The sequence below is a fragment of the Gopherus flavomarginatus genome, chromosome 10, assembly GCF_025201925.1.
Source record: "Gopherus flavomarginatus isolate rGopFla2 chromosome 10, rGopFla2.mat.asm, whole genome shotgun sequence".
Classification (NCBI taxonomy): Eukaryota; Metazoa; Chordata; order Testudines; family Testudinidae; genus Gopherus; species Gopherus flavomarginatus.
In genome coordinates, this window is record NC_066626.1 from 62,650,424 (window position 1) to 62,665,170 (window position 14,747).

Below are 14,747 nucleotides of genomic sequence, written 5' to 3' on the forward strand. Positions count from 1 at the left end.
GCACAGCCCATGACATGAGAGCACAGAGCTATATGCAAAATAATTGCTACACTAAAACTTCAGGACCAGACTTCAAAGAGAAACTGCTGAGCTTCAGTTCACCTGCAAATTTGACACCATCAGCTCAGGATTGAACAGAGACTGTGAATGGCTTGCCAACTACAGAACCAGTTTCTCCTCTCTTGGTTTTCACACCTCAACTGCTAGAACAGGGCCTCATCCTCCCTGATTGAACTGACCTCGTTATCTCTAGCTTGCTTGCTAGCATATATATACCTGCCCCTGGAAATTTCCACTACATACATCTGAGGAAGTGGGTATTCACCCACGAAAGCTCATGCTCCAAAACGTCTGTTAGTCTATAAAGTGCCACAGGATTCTTTGCCGCTTTTACAGATCCAGACTAACATGGCTACCCCTCTGATACTTGACACCATGCAAGGCACTGCATTTAGCTGTATGGAGTGGAAATCCATCAACCTCATGAAGAAACTTGCACAAATACAGACAGATATCATCTTCCTTTCCAAATGCAAACGGATGGACATCATACCAAATGGACTAAAGGTAAAAAATCCACTGCTATCTACATACTACACAGACCACAGTGAGAGATTATGCCATACTCTATCAAAAAAACTGAGGAACCACCTGATCAGCATCCTATACAGCAAACAGGAAAACATCAAAAAAGAGCTCTCCAACCTGGAGATTCTCATTAATAACCAAACTTCTATACAAACGGACTTCACTAGAATAAGACAGGAGATCTACATTACTCACTTCACCTCTCTACAAAGGAAAAAGGACTGTAAGCTGTCTAAACGCCTACCTGCCACATGGGGCCACAACCGTGGTACCCCTAACCCACCCAGCAATATCGTCAATCTATCCAACTACACACTCAGCCCAGAAGAAAAGTCTGTCCTATCTCGGGGACTCTCTTTCTGCCCTGCCACCCCCACCAACATGATACAGTTCTGTGGCGATCTAGAAGCCTACTTTTGCCGTCTCCGACTCAAAGAATACTTCCAGGACAACACTGAACAGTGCATTGATACACAGGTGCCCTCCCACCAACTGCACAAGAAGAAGAACTCCACATGGACTCCTTCTGAGGGTCGAAATGATAGTCTGGACCTATACATTGAATGCTTCCGCCGGCGTGTACAGGCAGAAATTGTGGAACAACAACATCGCTTGCCTCACAACCTAAGTCATGCAGAACGCAATGCCATCCACAGCCTCAGGAACCACCCTGACATTATCATCAAAGAGGCTGATAAAGGAGGTGCCGTTGTCATCATGAACAGGTTTGACTACCAAAAGGAGGCCGCCAGACAACTCTCCAATACCAAATTCTACAGGCCACTTCCCTCAGATCCCACTGAGGAATACACTAAGAAACTACAGCATCTACTCAGGACACTCCCTACACTAACACCAGAAGAAATCAACATACCCCTAGAGCCCCGACCAGGGTTATTCTATCTACTACCCAAGATCCACACACCTGGAAATCCTGGATGCCCCATCATCTCGGGCATTGGCACTCTCACTGAAGGACTGTCTGGATATATGGACTCTCTACTCAGACCTTATGCCACCAGCACTCCCAGCTATCTCCGTGACACCACTGATTTCCTGAGGAAACTACAATGCATTGGTCACCTCCCAGAAAACATCATCCTAGCCACCATGGATGTAGAGGCTCTCTACACAAACATCCCACACACAGATGGAATACAAGCTGTCAGGAACACTATCTCTGATGATGCCACAGCACAACTGGCTGCTGAGCTCTGTGCCTTTATACTTACACACAACTATTTCAAATTTGATGACAATATATATCTCCAGATCAGTGGCACTGCTATGGGCACCCGCATGGCCCCACAATATGCCAATATCTTTATGGCCGACCTGGAACAACGCTTCCTCAGCTCTCGTCCACTCACGCCCCTTCTCTACCTACGCTACATTGATGACATCTTCATCATCTGGACCCAGGGAAGGAGACTCTGGAAAAATTCCACCACGATTTCAATAGCTTCCACCTTACCATCAACCTCAGCCTGGACCAATCTACACGGGAGGTCCACTTTCTTGACACCACGGTGCAAATAAGTGATGGTCACATTAACACCACCCTATATCGAAAACCTACCGACCGCTGTGCCTACCTTCATGCCTCCAGCTTCCATCCCGGACACATCACACGATCCATTGTCTACAGCCAAGCACTGAGGTACAACCGCATTTGCTCTAACCCCTCAGACAGAGACCAACACCTACAAAATCTCCACCAAGCATTCTCAAAACTACAATACCCGCACGAGGAAATAAGGAAACAGATCAACAGAGCCAGACGTGTACCCAGAAGCCTCCTACTGCAAGACAAACCCAAGAAAGAAACCAACAGGACTCCACTGGCCATCACATACAGCCCTATCATACCTTTAGTCCCAGATTTGGACCTTAGCGTCCAAAATATGGGGGTTAGCATGAAAACCTCCAAGCTTAGTTACCAGCTTGGACCTGGTACTTGCTGCCACCACCCAAAAAATTAGAGTGTTTTGGGGCACTCTGGTCCCCCTGAAAAACCTTCCCTGGGGACCCCAAGACCCAAATCCCTTGAGTCTCACAACAAAGGGAAATAATCCTTTTTCCCTTCCCCCCTCCAGGTTCTCCTGGAGAGATACACAGACACAAGCTCTGTGAATCCAAACAGAGTGACTCCCCCTCTCCGTTCCCAGTCCTGGAAACAAAAGCACTTTCCTCTTTACCCAGAGGGAATGCAAAATTAGGCTAGCAAATCCAACACACACAGATCTCCCCCTGATTTCTTCCTCCCACCAATTCCCTGGTGAGTACAGACTCAATTTCCCTGAAATTTCCCAGTAAAGAAAACTTTAACAGGTTTTAAAAAGAAAGCTTTATATAAAAAAGAAAGAAAAATACATACAAATGGTCTCTCTGTATTAAGGTGACAAATACAGGGTTAATTTCTTAAAAGAAATATGAATAAACAGCCTTATTCAAAAAGAATACAAATCAAAGCACTCCAGCACTTATATTTATGCAAATACTAAAGAAAAGAAACCATATAACTTACTATCTGATCTCTTTGTCCTTACACTTAGAAACAGAAGATTAGAAAGTAAAACTACTTCTTCAAAGCTCAGAGACAGCAGGCAGACAGAAAACAAAGACTCAGACACAACCTTCCCTCCACCCAAAGTTGGAAAAATCCGGTTTCCTGATTGGTCCTCTGGTCAGGTGCTTCAGGTGAAAGAGACATTAACCCTTAGCTATCTGTTTATGACAAGCCCCCAGCTAAAACCCCTCCAACACATCATCAAGGATCTACAACCCATCCTGGACAATGATCCCACACTTTCACAGGCCTTGGGTGGCAGGCCAGTCCTTGCCCACAGACAACCTGCTAACCTGAAACATATTCTCACCAGTAACTGCACACCGCACCATAATAACTCTAGCTCAGGAACCAATCCATGCAACAAACCTCGATGCCAACTCTGCCCACATATCTACACCAGCGACACCATCACAGGACCTAACCAAATCAGCCACACCATCACTGGTTCATTCACCTGCACATCCACCAATGTAATATACGCCATCATATGCCAGCAATGCCCCTCTGCTATGTACATCGGCCAAACTGGACAGTCTCTACGGAAAAGGATAAATGGACACAAATCAGACATTAGGAATGGCAATATACAAAAACCTGTAGGAGAGCACTTCAACCTCCCTGGCCACACTATAGCAGACCTTAAGGTGGCCATCCTGCAGCAAAAAAACTTCAGGACCAGACTTCAAAGAGAAACTGCTGAGCTTCAGTTCATCTGCAAACTTGACACCATCAGCTCAGGATTGAACAAAGACTGTGAATGGCTTGCCAACTACAGAACCAGTTTCTCCTCTCTTGGTTTTCACACCTCAACTGCTAGAACAGGGCCTCATCCTCCCTGATTGAACTGACCTCGTTATCTCTAGCTTGCTTGCTAGCATATATATACTTGCCCCTGGAAATTTCCACTACATACATCTGAGGAAGTGGGTATTCACCCACGAAAGCTCATGCTCCAAAACGTCTGTTAGTCTATAAAGCGCCACAGGATTCTTTGCTGCTTTTACAGATCCAGACTAACACGGCTACCCCTCTAATAAATGGGGAAGACTCCAAAGTATAGATGGGCCTGCACACAGTGGAACCAATGCAGTCTGGTGTGGCAGCAAAAGGGCAGGATCCACAGAATCTTCATAGGAGATCCACACATCCTTGCCTCTGCCTCCCTTGTATCAATACCCAGTGGGGTTTGGAGGAAGGGATAGGATGGATTCAGCCACTGAATCCTCCACTCGCAGGACAGCTTGTGCAGCATTACTGGCCTCAGGGAGGATTCTGTTACAGCCCCACCCCTTAACCTGGGAGCCCCCTTATGCACAGTTCATTAAAGGGCTGATCCTGTTGCTACTGCTATCAATGGCAAAACAACCACTGATGTAGGACTGGGCCCTTACCCGGGCTATATAGAAGCCTGGCCCTGAAAAAATATAGGGATTATTCAGCAGTTTAACGGTTTTAAATTTAAGGCTTGTTAATGATGAAACAAAACCCTTAGTTATATCTAATATTTATGTAGGGTTAGGCTGTGCAAGTTGCCTAGAGCCCAGAGTAAAGGATGGTGCAGAGCCACACCACTTAAGGCTAGGGCACAATTCTACCTGAAAGCTGTTTAGGGTGCAGGTGAGTATCTCTGCTGCTACTCCCTGTCAGTCCCATTACACAGGCTGGTGGGGGACAGTCTGGGGTAGATTCCTCCCTCTCTGCACCTCTGGAGAGCAATCAGGGCCTGCTGTTTTGGCTGGCTCTTATTCAGGCTGTACAAGGCAAAAGGGCTGGCTCCAGGTTTTTTGCTGTCCCAAGCAAAAAAAAAAAGCCGGAGTATCACCGCCGAAGCAAAAAAAACAACAACAAAATGGAGTGCCGGCCAGGGCCGGCTTTAGGACAATTCCTGGGAACTGGGCCCCACACCTAAGAGGGCCTTACAGCATCCAGAAGAGGGCCCCTGCACCCTCTGCCAAAGTGCCACCAGAAACAGCGGCAACCAATTGAGCTGCCGCCATCTTCGGCGGCAGCTCTTTCGAATCGGGCCCCGTACGTCCTAAAGCCAGCTCTGGTGCCGGCCCTTGAAAAGAGCTGCCCCCAAAGAGTCGGAATGCCGCCCCAGGCACATGATTGGATCACTGGTGCCTAGAGCTGGCCCTGCAAGGCAGCAGGAGTGGGGCAGGGAGGAGAGGAGGGATGAGAATGCTCCTATAGCCCTCCCCAATACTGCACATGTATCTAATGACCAGCCAGAATCTGGCCCATAGTGATCACATGTTTGTACATATATAGGTTTTCACAACAGAGACATACTTTGAATGAATGAGGTTCCGAGACAGTGGACGTTAGAAAAAGAACAGTCTAGGAAGCTGATGCCAAAGCAGGATTGATTTCTTTATTCTCTCTAATCTCAGTTCCATGATTCAGCATTTCCAGTGTAAATCATTTATAAAAAGGATGACACCACCCTGATTGGGTGGGCTGAAAATAAATCCAGGCCTAATTGAGGATCTGCTGAGCGATAGGACTCAAAATTCCCTGAACTAATAAACCATTCTCCAAAACTGGCTTTATCTGTAAACAGTCACCTACAGTATAATAAATACTTCAGTGGTTTAGAGGAGCCTCTGATATTATTTTTTTTTTCACCTGGTTGAAAATGAATGCAGAGCACTAATTGCAGAAAAGTTGCTGGTGTCAGTCTTCAGTGACTTGGTGCCATTTCTGAGCTGAGCAATTATATACTACTTGAGTGAAGCATTATTACAATAGCTCTCTGTAGGCGCAACATATGGCACTACTTTTGTTTTCAAGATGATGTTAACTGAATGGGGTTTTTTTGATTTGTGATTAAAAACACTACAACTTAACTCTTGTAGCTGTCCTGGCCTCTCAAAAGGTACAGAGTGAGTTGGAGGGACTGAAACTATTCATAGAGGGACCATGTATCCAATGATGAGCTCCCAAAATCCTAACAACCGGTTCTCTATCAGGTCTTCGGCAGCACTTCGGCGGCGGGGGTGTGTGTGTCTTCACTCACTCCGGGTTTTCGGCGGTATTTCGGTGGCAGGTCCTTCACCCGGAGCTAGTGAAGAACACCCCCCTCGCCAAAGTGCTGCCGAAGACCCAGTAGGGAACCGCACAGTGAGTAAAGCCCCACGTGCCTGTCTCCCCACCACCATCTGACCCCAACCCACGTCCTGCCCCCCTCAGAACCTACAACCCATCAAACACCCCCACTCCTTGTCCCCTGAGCACCCCCTCCCAAGACCCCCTACCTGAACTGCCCCCCAGGAACCCACCCCCTACCCAACTCACCCTGCTCCCTGTCCCCTGACTGCCCCGACCCCATCCACCACCACCCCGACAGATCCCCAGAACTCCCAGGCCTACCCAACCCCCCATCCCTTGACTGCCCCCTCCCAGAACCTCCGCCCCCTCCAACCGCTTCCTGCCCCTTATCCAACCCCTCCTCACAGCCTCGGCCCAGTCCCCTTACCATGTTGCTCAGGGCAGCATGTATGGATGCCGCACGGCCCTCTGGAGCTTGCAGCCCTACCCCCTTACCTTGCCGCTCAAAGCAGCAAGAGCTGCAGAGCTGCCCAGAGCGTGGGCGCCAGCAACCCAGCACACTGGAGCTCTGCGAGGGGAGGGGTCAGGGGAGCATCCCCAGCTGGGAACTCAGGTGGGCCAGACAGGACGGTCCCGGGGGCCGGATGTGGCCCGCGGACCAGAGTTTGTCCACCTGCCAGCCCCTTTAATAACCGGTTCTACACCGGCTTCTAAATTTAACAACTGGTTCTTGTGAACTGGTGCGAACCCGCTCCAGCTCACCACTGCATGTATCCTTATCAATTCTTCTCTTTTTAGCTCAGGTTGGTTTTTTTTGTTTTTGGGGTGGGGGGTTTGAGGGAGCTATACTTTGAAACTGCTTTTGCCTATTCATTTTCTTGTAGTTTTCCCATCTCACCCTTCTCTTCCTGTTTCATTCTCTCTGTCGCTCTTCCCCTTCCCTTCTTTTTTTCCCTCTTCCTTAGTTTTATTTTTTTATTCTCTGTTATTTTAAGCTGCCTCTGATTCAGTTTTCCTTTCCCTTGTTGGTTCCATTGCTTTCTGCTCTTCTCTGTTCCATTATCTTCCTCCTTTCCTTGTCACCAGTCCACCTCTCTGCAGGTTAAAGGCCACTCTAGGTCAGAAATCCTATCCTAGGCCTGGTCTACACTATGCGTTTAAACCGAATTTAGCAGCATTAAACTGATTTAACCCTGCACCCGTCCACACAACGAGACCCTTAATATCGATATAAAGGGCTCTTTAAACCAGTTTCTGTACTCCTCCCTGACAAGAGGAGTAGTGCTGAAATCGGTATTGCCATGTCGGATTAGGGTTAGTGTGGCCGCAAATCAATGGTATTGGCCTCTGGGCAGTATCCCACAGTGCACCATTGTGACCGCTCTGGAAAGCAATCTGAACTCAGACGCACTGGCCAGGTAGACAGGAAAAGCCCCACGAACTTTTGATTTACATTTCCTGTTTGCCCAGCGTGGAACTCTGATCAGCACGAGTGGCGATGCAGTCCCAAATCCAAAAACAGCTCCAGCATGGACCGTACGGGAGATACCGGATCTGATCGCTGTATGGGGAGACAAATCTGTTCTATCAGAGCTCCATTACAGAAGACGAAATGCCAAAACATTTGAAAAAAATCTCCAGGCTATGATACAGAGTCCACAGCACAGTGCTGTGTGACAAGCATAACGAAAAGCCAAAGAATCAAATGGATGCTCATGAAGGGAGGGAGGAGGGACTGAGGACTCCAGCTATCCCACAGTCCCCGCAGTCTCTGAAAAGTATTTGCATTCTTGGCTGAGCTCCCAATACCTGCAGGGTCAAACACATTGTCCAGGGTGGTTCAGGGTATATCTCGTCAATTTACCCCCCCTCCCCTCCCCGTGAAAGAAAAGGGTAAAAAATCGTTTCTTGACTTTTTTCAATGTCACCCTATGTCACGGCATGCTGGTGGTAGATGGGGTGCTGCAGCACTGAACAGCAGCATCCTCTCCCCTCCCCTCCCCAGTGGTAGACGGTACAGTACAAAAGGACTGATAGCCATTCTCGTCATCATCCCGTGAGTGCTCCTGGCTGGCCTCAGGTGAGGTCAGCCGGGGGCGCCTGGATAAAAATAGGAATGACTCTCGGTCATTCCCGGCAGATGGTACAGAATGGCTGGTAACCGTCCTCATCATAGCAACTGGGGGCTGAGCTCCATCAGCCCCCCTTTCATGTCTAAAGAAAAGATTCTGTACTGCCTGGACTATCATAGCAGCAGGATGCTGGGCTCTTCTCCCCCACACCGTTTAATGTCCTGCCTGGACTATCATAGCAGCTGAAGGCTGCCTCCCCCTCATTTTATCTCACTAAAAAGTCAGTGTTTCTTATTCCTGCATTCTTTATTACTTCATCACACGAATGGGGGGACACTGCCACGGTAGCCCAGGAGGGTTGGGGGAGAAGGGAAGCAACGGGTGGGGTTGTTGCAGGGGCACCCCCGAGAATGGCATGCAGCTCATCATTTCTGCGGGATCTGACACGGAGCAGCTGTGCTTTGTGGTACTCTAGTAGACTTGCCCCATATTCTAGGCATGACTGACTCTATTTTTAGATAAAACTTAAAGGAGGGAATGACCCGGGGAGTCATTCCCATTTTTCTCTTTGTGCCCCCGGCCGACCTCAGCGAGGCCAGCCAGGAGCACCCATGACAGCAGCAGACAGTACAGAACGACTGATAACCATCATCTCATCACCAATTTACAATGGCACAGCAGACAGTACAGAACAACTGGTAACTGTCTCTGCTACCTTGCAAAGGCAAATGAATGCTGCTGTGTAGCACTGCAGTACCGCCTCTGTCAGTGGCATCCAGTACACATACGGTGACAGTGACAAAAGGCAAAACAGGCTCCATGGTTGCCATGCTATGGTGTCTTCCAGGGCAATCCAGGGAAAAAAGGCATAAAATGATTGTCTGCCATTGCTTTCATGGAGGAAGAAATGAGTGACAACATTTACCCAGAATCACCCGCGACCATCATGTTTTTGCACCATCATGCATTGGGATCTCAACCCAGAATTCCAATGGGCAGGAGAGACTGCGGGAACTATGAGATAGCTACGGGATAGCTACCCACAGTGCAACGCTCCAGAAATCAACACTAACCTTGGTACATGGACGCACAATGCCGAATTATTCTGCTTTGTGTGGCCACGTGCACTCGACTTTATACAATCTGTTTTACAAAACTGGTTTATGTAAAATTGGAATAATCCTGTAGTGTAGACATACCCCTAGAGACTCTTGTTCAGACTCAGGAGGGAGGGCTGGCCTATCGAAACTTGTGACACATAACTCAGGCTTGCAGACACAGCAATCATGACTATTCACGTATGTTGTCTAATAGCCCCACTTGTAGATATAGATTGACTCATGCAATCATGAATTATGAGTTGCATTTTCAGAGAGAACAATAATGAGGGATAATACCATGCAAAAACTGTAACACTGGGTGAGGACTGCAAATATTTTATGCATTAGTTCAAATTTGTAAAAATTCCTTTTGACTGTGTTCATGCCCTTTTTTTGCGTTTACCTCCCATGAATATTCCAATGAATACATTTACTGGTAGCTTGAAGAGAGTCAAGTGAATATCCCAGAACATTCATCAACAAAAAATTTCAAATTCAGATTTCTGGCTATTTGTGCCAGGAACCTGATTTTAAGAGTTATTCTCATGCAATCAAGGAACTGAAACATGTCACTTGTGTGTCTAATGTAAACTATTGTAATTTTAAATATGGAATGCTTGCACTGAACAGCTTGCTAGCAAGCTACCAGCCAAAAATGATTAAAAAACATGAATTGCCTGCAAAAAGCACAATTTTCTCAAACACAAAAAGGAGTAAACATTATTTAAAATATACATTACACATTTTCCCGAATCTAATAAAAACAAAACTTTAAGCACTGAGGCCCAGTTCCTCAAAGGTATTTAGCTGCCTAAGGGCCTTGCCAAAACAATCATAGGTGAACCTTTACATATCCTAGCAGCGATTACATTACTGTATCCTAGCGTCAAAAAATCCCATATAATTGTATGAGAAATTTCCCAGGAGGTTATGTTAGACTCCAGTCAAGGTAAAGCTAATAAATCCATAGTCATCTGATGTCACAGTACTGTAGAATCCTAACTTATTCTGTTTTCCCATTTTGCTACTGAATCAATCATACAGTATCTCAATCAGATGTGAAACAGCCAATCTAATTCTGCAGATGAGATTTTCCACAAAATGATGATATTAAGGAAATGGGCAGTTAAAGGGTAAAATGGACCATATGTCCACCAACACCTGTTGTATAGCACAACAGGGCACCATTGCTGCTGTTTGGTTAATGCCACACGTGTCTAGGAGTTACGAGTCTTTGTGCCTGATCCTGTAACCTTTAATGCACGAATAGCTTCACTGATATCAATGGCACTACTTACTTGAGTAAGAGCGTCAGGATCAAGCCTGTTTGGTTCATTGTCTGTCTATTATGAGTTTATCACTGTCCTTGTTGTTTTTATAGTAGTATTTTTGAATGTATTGCAAAGAGAGACATTGTGTGTGGTCAGGGAGCAATTTTTTTTACAAACGAAGTTGCCAAGATTCTGACTTGTGAATTTCGCAAAGTTCTGTTTTTATTTTGTGGGCTTTGAGGCCTACAGTCTACTGTATATAAAATGCACACACACACACACACACACACACCCCGTATAATAGTTGGCTGGCAGTTCACTAAACTAGGAGTTTAAGCTCTACAGTACAGAAATTAAGTTAATGGAGAACTGGCCTAAGATGAACTCAGATGTGTGCACACATGAACACATACAGTCTTCATAGGTCCACATTCAGATCTGCACTGTGTGTGGAAAGAACCCACTTAAGATCACCTACCTGAGACGAGAATAATAAGGAGCTTAGCCTTAGCTTCCAGCAGACTGTGAAAGTATTGAATAGTAGCAGGGATATCTTTTACATAGTAGAGCATCTGGAAATGAAAAGAAATACTGTAAAATAAATATTCCAAGCCTGAGAGGTTTTTTGGAGATTGATGGCAAATGTAGGGGCGTTGACAGTGTCTGTCTGTGTGTACCCAGAAAGCAGGCAGAAAATGAGCAGATAGTGGGAGCAGCAGTGGGAGGTAGCCCTCAGAGGAAGCTGAGGCTACAGCTACACAAGAGAGCTCACAGAGTGGCAGATGCACCAATGCAGCTACACTTCTGTAAGCTCTCTAATGTAGCCGCTCAAAGCTGACTAGACGACAGCTCTGTCAGCTTAACTACTCCAGCCCCCACGAGCAGCAGTAGCTATGTCGTGGGAGAAGCTTTCAGCAACTCCTGCTCTTGTGGTAGAGAGATGAAAAAATAAGGGATGTCCCTTGTAATAAGAGACTGTTGGCAACCCTAAGGGTCAGCTCCTAAATAATATAAGTGGATTTACTACAAGCCCTAAGTAAGAGGCATCACGTAGTTTCTCAGAGCCACAGTTTGGTCCCTTGTTCCCCCTTTGCTCCAGTAAGTAAGTAAGCTGGAGCAGCCCTTGACCTGGAGCAGATAACTTCCTTCTCTGCACCAGCTCAGCTCTGCGGACTGACGCACTGTGGGGGAGGGCAATGTATAAGCTCCGCCCACTTCTCATCCATCTTCATGAGAGGAGGTGGCTGCTCACACTTTGCAGCAACATGGGTACCCTGCACAGAGGCGTGACAGGGTGTCTTATGCCCTCCTACACCTTGCCTGGGTGTGTTGGGCAAGTGACTATCTTGCCCTAATTTTTTTGTCCAGGTTTGCATTGGAAACCTTTAAAAAAAAAAGAAACCTAGAACTTTTGTGTAATTCCTCTGACCTCTGGATCAGACATGATTAGCACTCTAGGATTTCTGTTCACCTGGGAGAGCTCCATCACAGAAGTGGAGAGTTTACTTTTTTTATGACCAGACTGTTAGCCCTCTCATCAACGGAGAAGCACTGACCACTTAAAGGGACTGTGTTTTCCTTGTCACTTGTCTAATGCCTAGAAAACCAAATAGGTGCCAAAACACCTTGGACCCAATCCTGCTCCCATTGAAATCAGTAGTAAATCTCCACTTGACTGCAATAGAAGTAGTATGGATCAGGTATTCTATTTAAGAAAAGTTGTCCCTAGAATGAAACGATGTGCAATAGCTCACACTCCAGGGAAGTGGTGTTAAGGTTCTAGAATTTCCTGAATGACACCACTTAACCAGGCTGTGCAGCGATTTCAGCGCAGAAGTGTTTAATATAATGTTTGCTAAAATTCTTCTCTGCCCCCTTCCCGAAACCCTTCTGGCAATGTCTGGTCCACAAACGCGTCTTTCTGTGACATCATTAATCATTCTAGGGCTTTGTCTTCACTGGGGCCTCGTCTTTATCTTTTATACCTCAGGGTAACTAATACAGCTGAGCTATTCCAAGGCAAAACCACAGTGGAGACAAGGCATAGATAATGTAGGCAAGGTCAAGCCCAGGTGGGGATATAGTGCTCACCTCACCTAGTTTAACTGATGGTAAAACTACAGTGCCTTGTCTCCACTGTGTTTTTACCGTGGGTTAGTTCACCTGCATTAGTTACTCTGAGGGGAAAAAATACGCAGATTTTTAGCAGTGAAGACACTGTCTGTAAGAACTTCAGTGAACCTACAAGTACAAAGAGAATTTCACAAAGAGGGAAAATTTAAAAAAAAATTACGTCTCTGCTGACTGCCACCTAGCCTGGTTAATGAGGCTACTGAGCCCTAAAATTGCCTTGCTACACCTCAGTTTTCATTTTTGCTGCTCACTTATACTTAAGTAGGTTGAGTTTATTTCTTCATAATTCTCTACCTTTCTTCTCATTAAAGTGCACAGTGAGGTCACTGACCTTAGGCATACTTGGTAGAGACGGACTTCAACAACATCTACTATGCAGAGCTTTTACCTGAATCATGTGAATAAAGTCCCATTTCTTAAACTCTTTTTTCTCATTCATTCGACTTTCGTATTCAGACGATGTCTCCTTATGCCAGGTAAACTTTATGTTCTCAAGGTTCGGTGTCTTAGCCACACGTTCTAAAATACAGAGAGGATGTTGTTTAGTCTATCCCATTTGCAAATGTGGAAACAATTTCAATTCAGAATTGTAATGTAGCCAAAAGTTACATGTTGGCATCATTTTTAATGTAATAACAGAATATTAAAAATGAAGCCTATATGTTATAGTATGTGAACAAATGAAGAGAAATAGTAAAGATGGGCCCAGTTCTGTGAGGGACTGACTGGTCAGGTCTTTGCAGGATGAAGTACAAATGGGATCTGATGCCTTTATCTTTGGCACTCTTCGCTGTAAAGACTTTTCAGTAGAGCAAAAATGAGCAAAAATTTGAAAGTTAGGAACTTCATCTGGCTCCAGCTTCCTCAAAATCCTAGTGCTTGGACCCAAGCTTTAGTTTGGTCCATTACAGAAAGGAGCAATGTTTAAGATCCTCATCCCAACTTCTCCAAGTTTTAAGTGTGTTCAGAGCCAGGCCTTTTGTTCAGGGTCTTGTACTGAAGAATGAAAGGAAGGGAGGGTATTTTAGAGTGATGCTAATTACAGGAGAGTAATAAGAAAAATATTTGCAGCATTGTTTTAATGTGTTTACAAAGACTGAATATTAGGAAGAGGGAAGTGTGTTTAGAGTGGGCTCACTTTGACTCAAGAGCCTGATTCACCACTGCTCTCCCAGTTTTATGGTAGTGTAACTACGTTGTTTCCAGTAGTTATATCAGCATAAAAACAGTAGCATCACAGTGGTAAATTCAGCCTAAGATGTGAACCACTTGTTCAGAAGAACATGCTTTGTTAAAATCAGCACTTTAACACTGCTAATCAAAGTGTTTCTCTTCTTAGGGCTTTGATGATGATATATCCCAGAAGAATAGATGAGAAATGCTCCATCAGGGTTTGTTCCTTTCCTTTACTAGTGGAGATGGGCTACCATTTTTGGATGCTGCTGCTGTTACTCTGTTCTCTTCCATTAACCAGTCACTGGCCTCTATGCCCACAGTTCAAATCCAATTTTCTATTCTAAACTCAGACATCAGTCAGCAGCAGTCCATATCACTATCGCAAATAACTGGTACAATCTGGTTCAATTTAATTGCTAGACAGTTTGTGAGGAGACATTAGGAAGAAAATCGGACCACTGGCCACCCCAGACAGCAATTTCTTTATGTCAAAATCCAAACAAGGCAAGCTGGTTTGGATAAAATAGGAGTCTCCACCTAAAAACTCATCTGAACCCCAAACTTTCTCTTTAGCAGTTCTGCAAAGTTCTACTCATTCTCTCCCAAGTTTATTCCAGATTTGCATGGCAGTTCTGTCTTCCAGGGTCCTCTTCCTGGTTTCAGAAGCTCTGAAATACCACAAGAGATAACAGTTCTTGTGGCTTGAACTGAAACTGGAAATACAAGGATCTTGGCAGTACAAAGGGGCTTTAATATGTAAATGAGAATCAGATCCACAATGTTT

General features: G+C 45.5%; 1 protein-coding gene across 2 annotated transcripts in view; it reads right to left on the reverse strand.

Moving 5' to 3' along the window:
- Positions 1-14,747, reverse strand: part of HNMT (histamine N-methyltransferase) — a 69,559-nt gene that overhangs the window by 43,466 nt on the left and 11,346 nt on the right. For both annotated transcript variants that reach the window (XM_050969341.1, XM_050969340.1), the window contains exons 4-5: positions 13,176-13,306; positions 11,133-11,226 (exon numbers count right to left, since the gene is read on the reverse strand). In XM_050969341.1, coding sequence (XP_050825298.1) covers positions 11,133-11,226; positions 13,176-13,306 — 225 coding nt within the window. The remainder of the gene's footprint in view (positions 1-11,132; positions 11,227-13,175; positions 13,307-14,747) is intronic.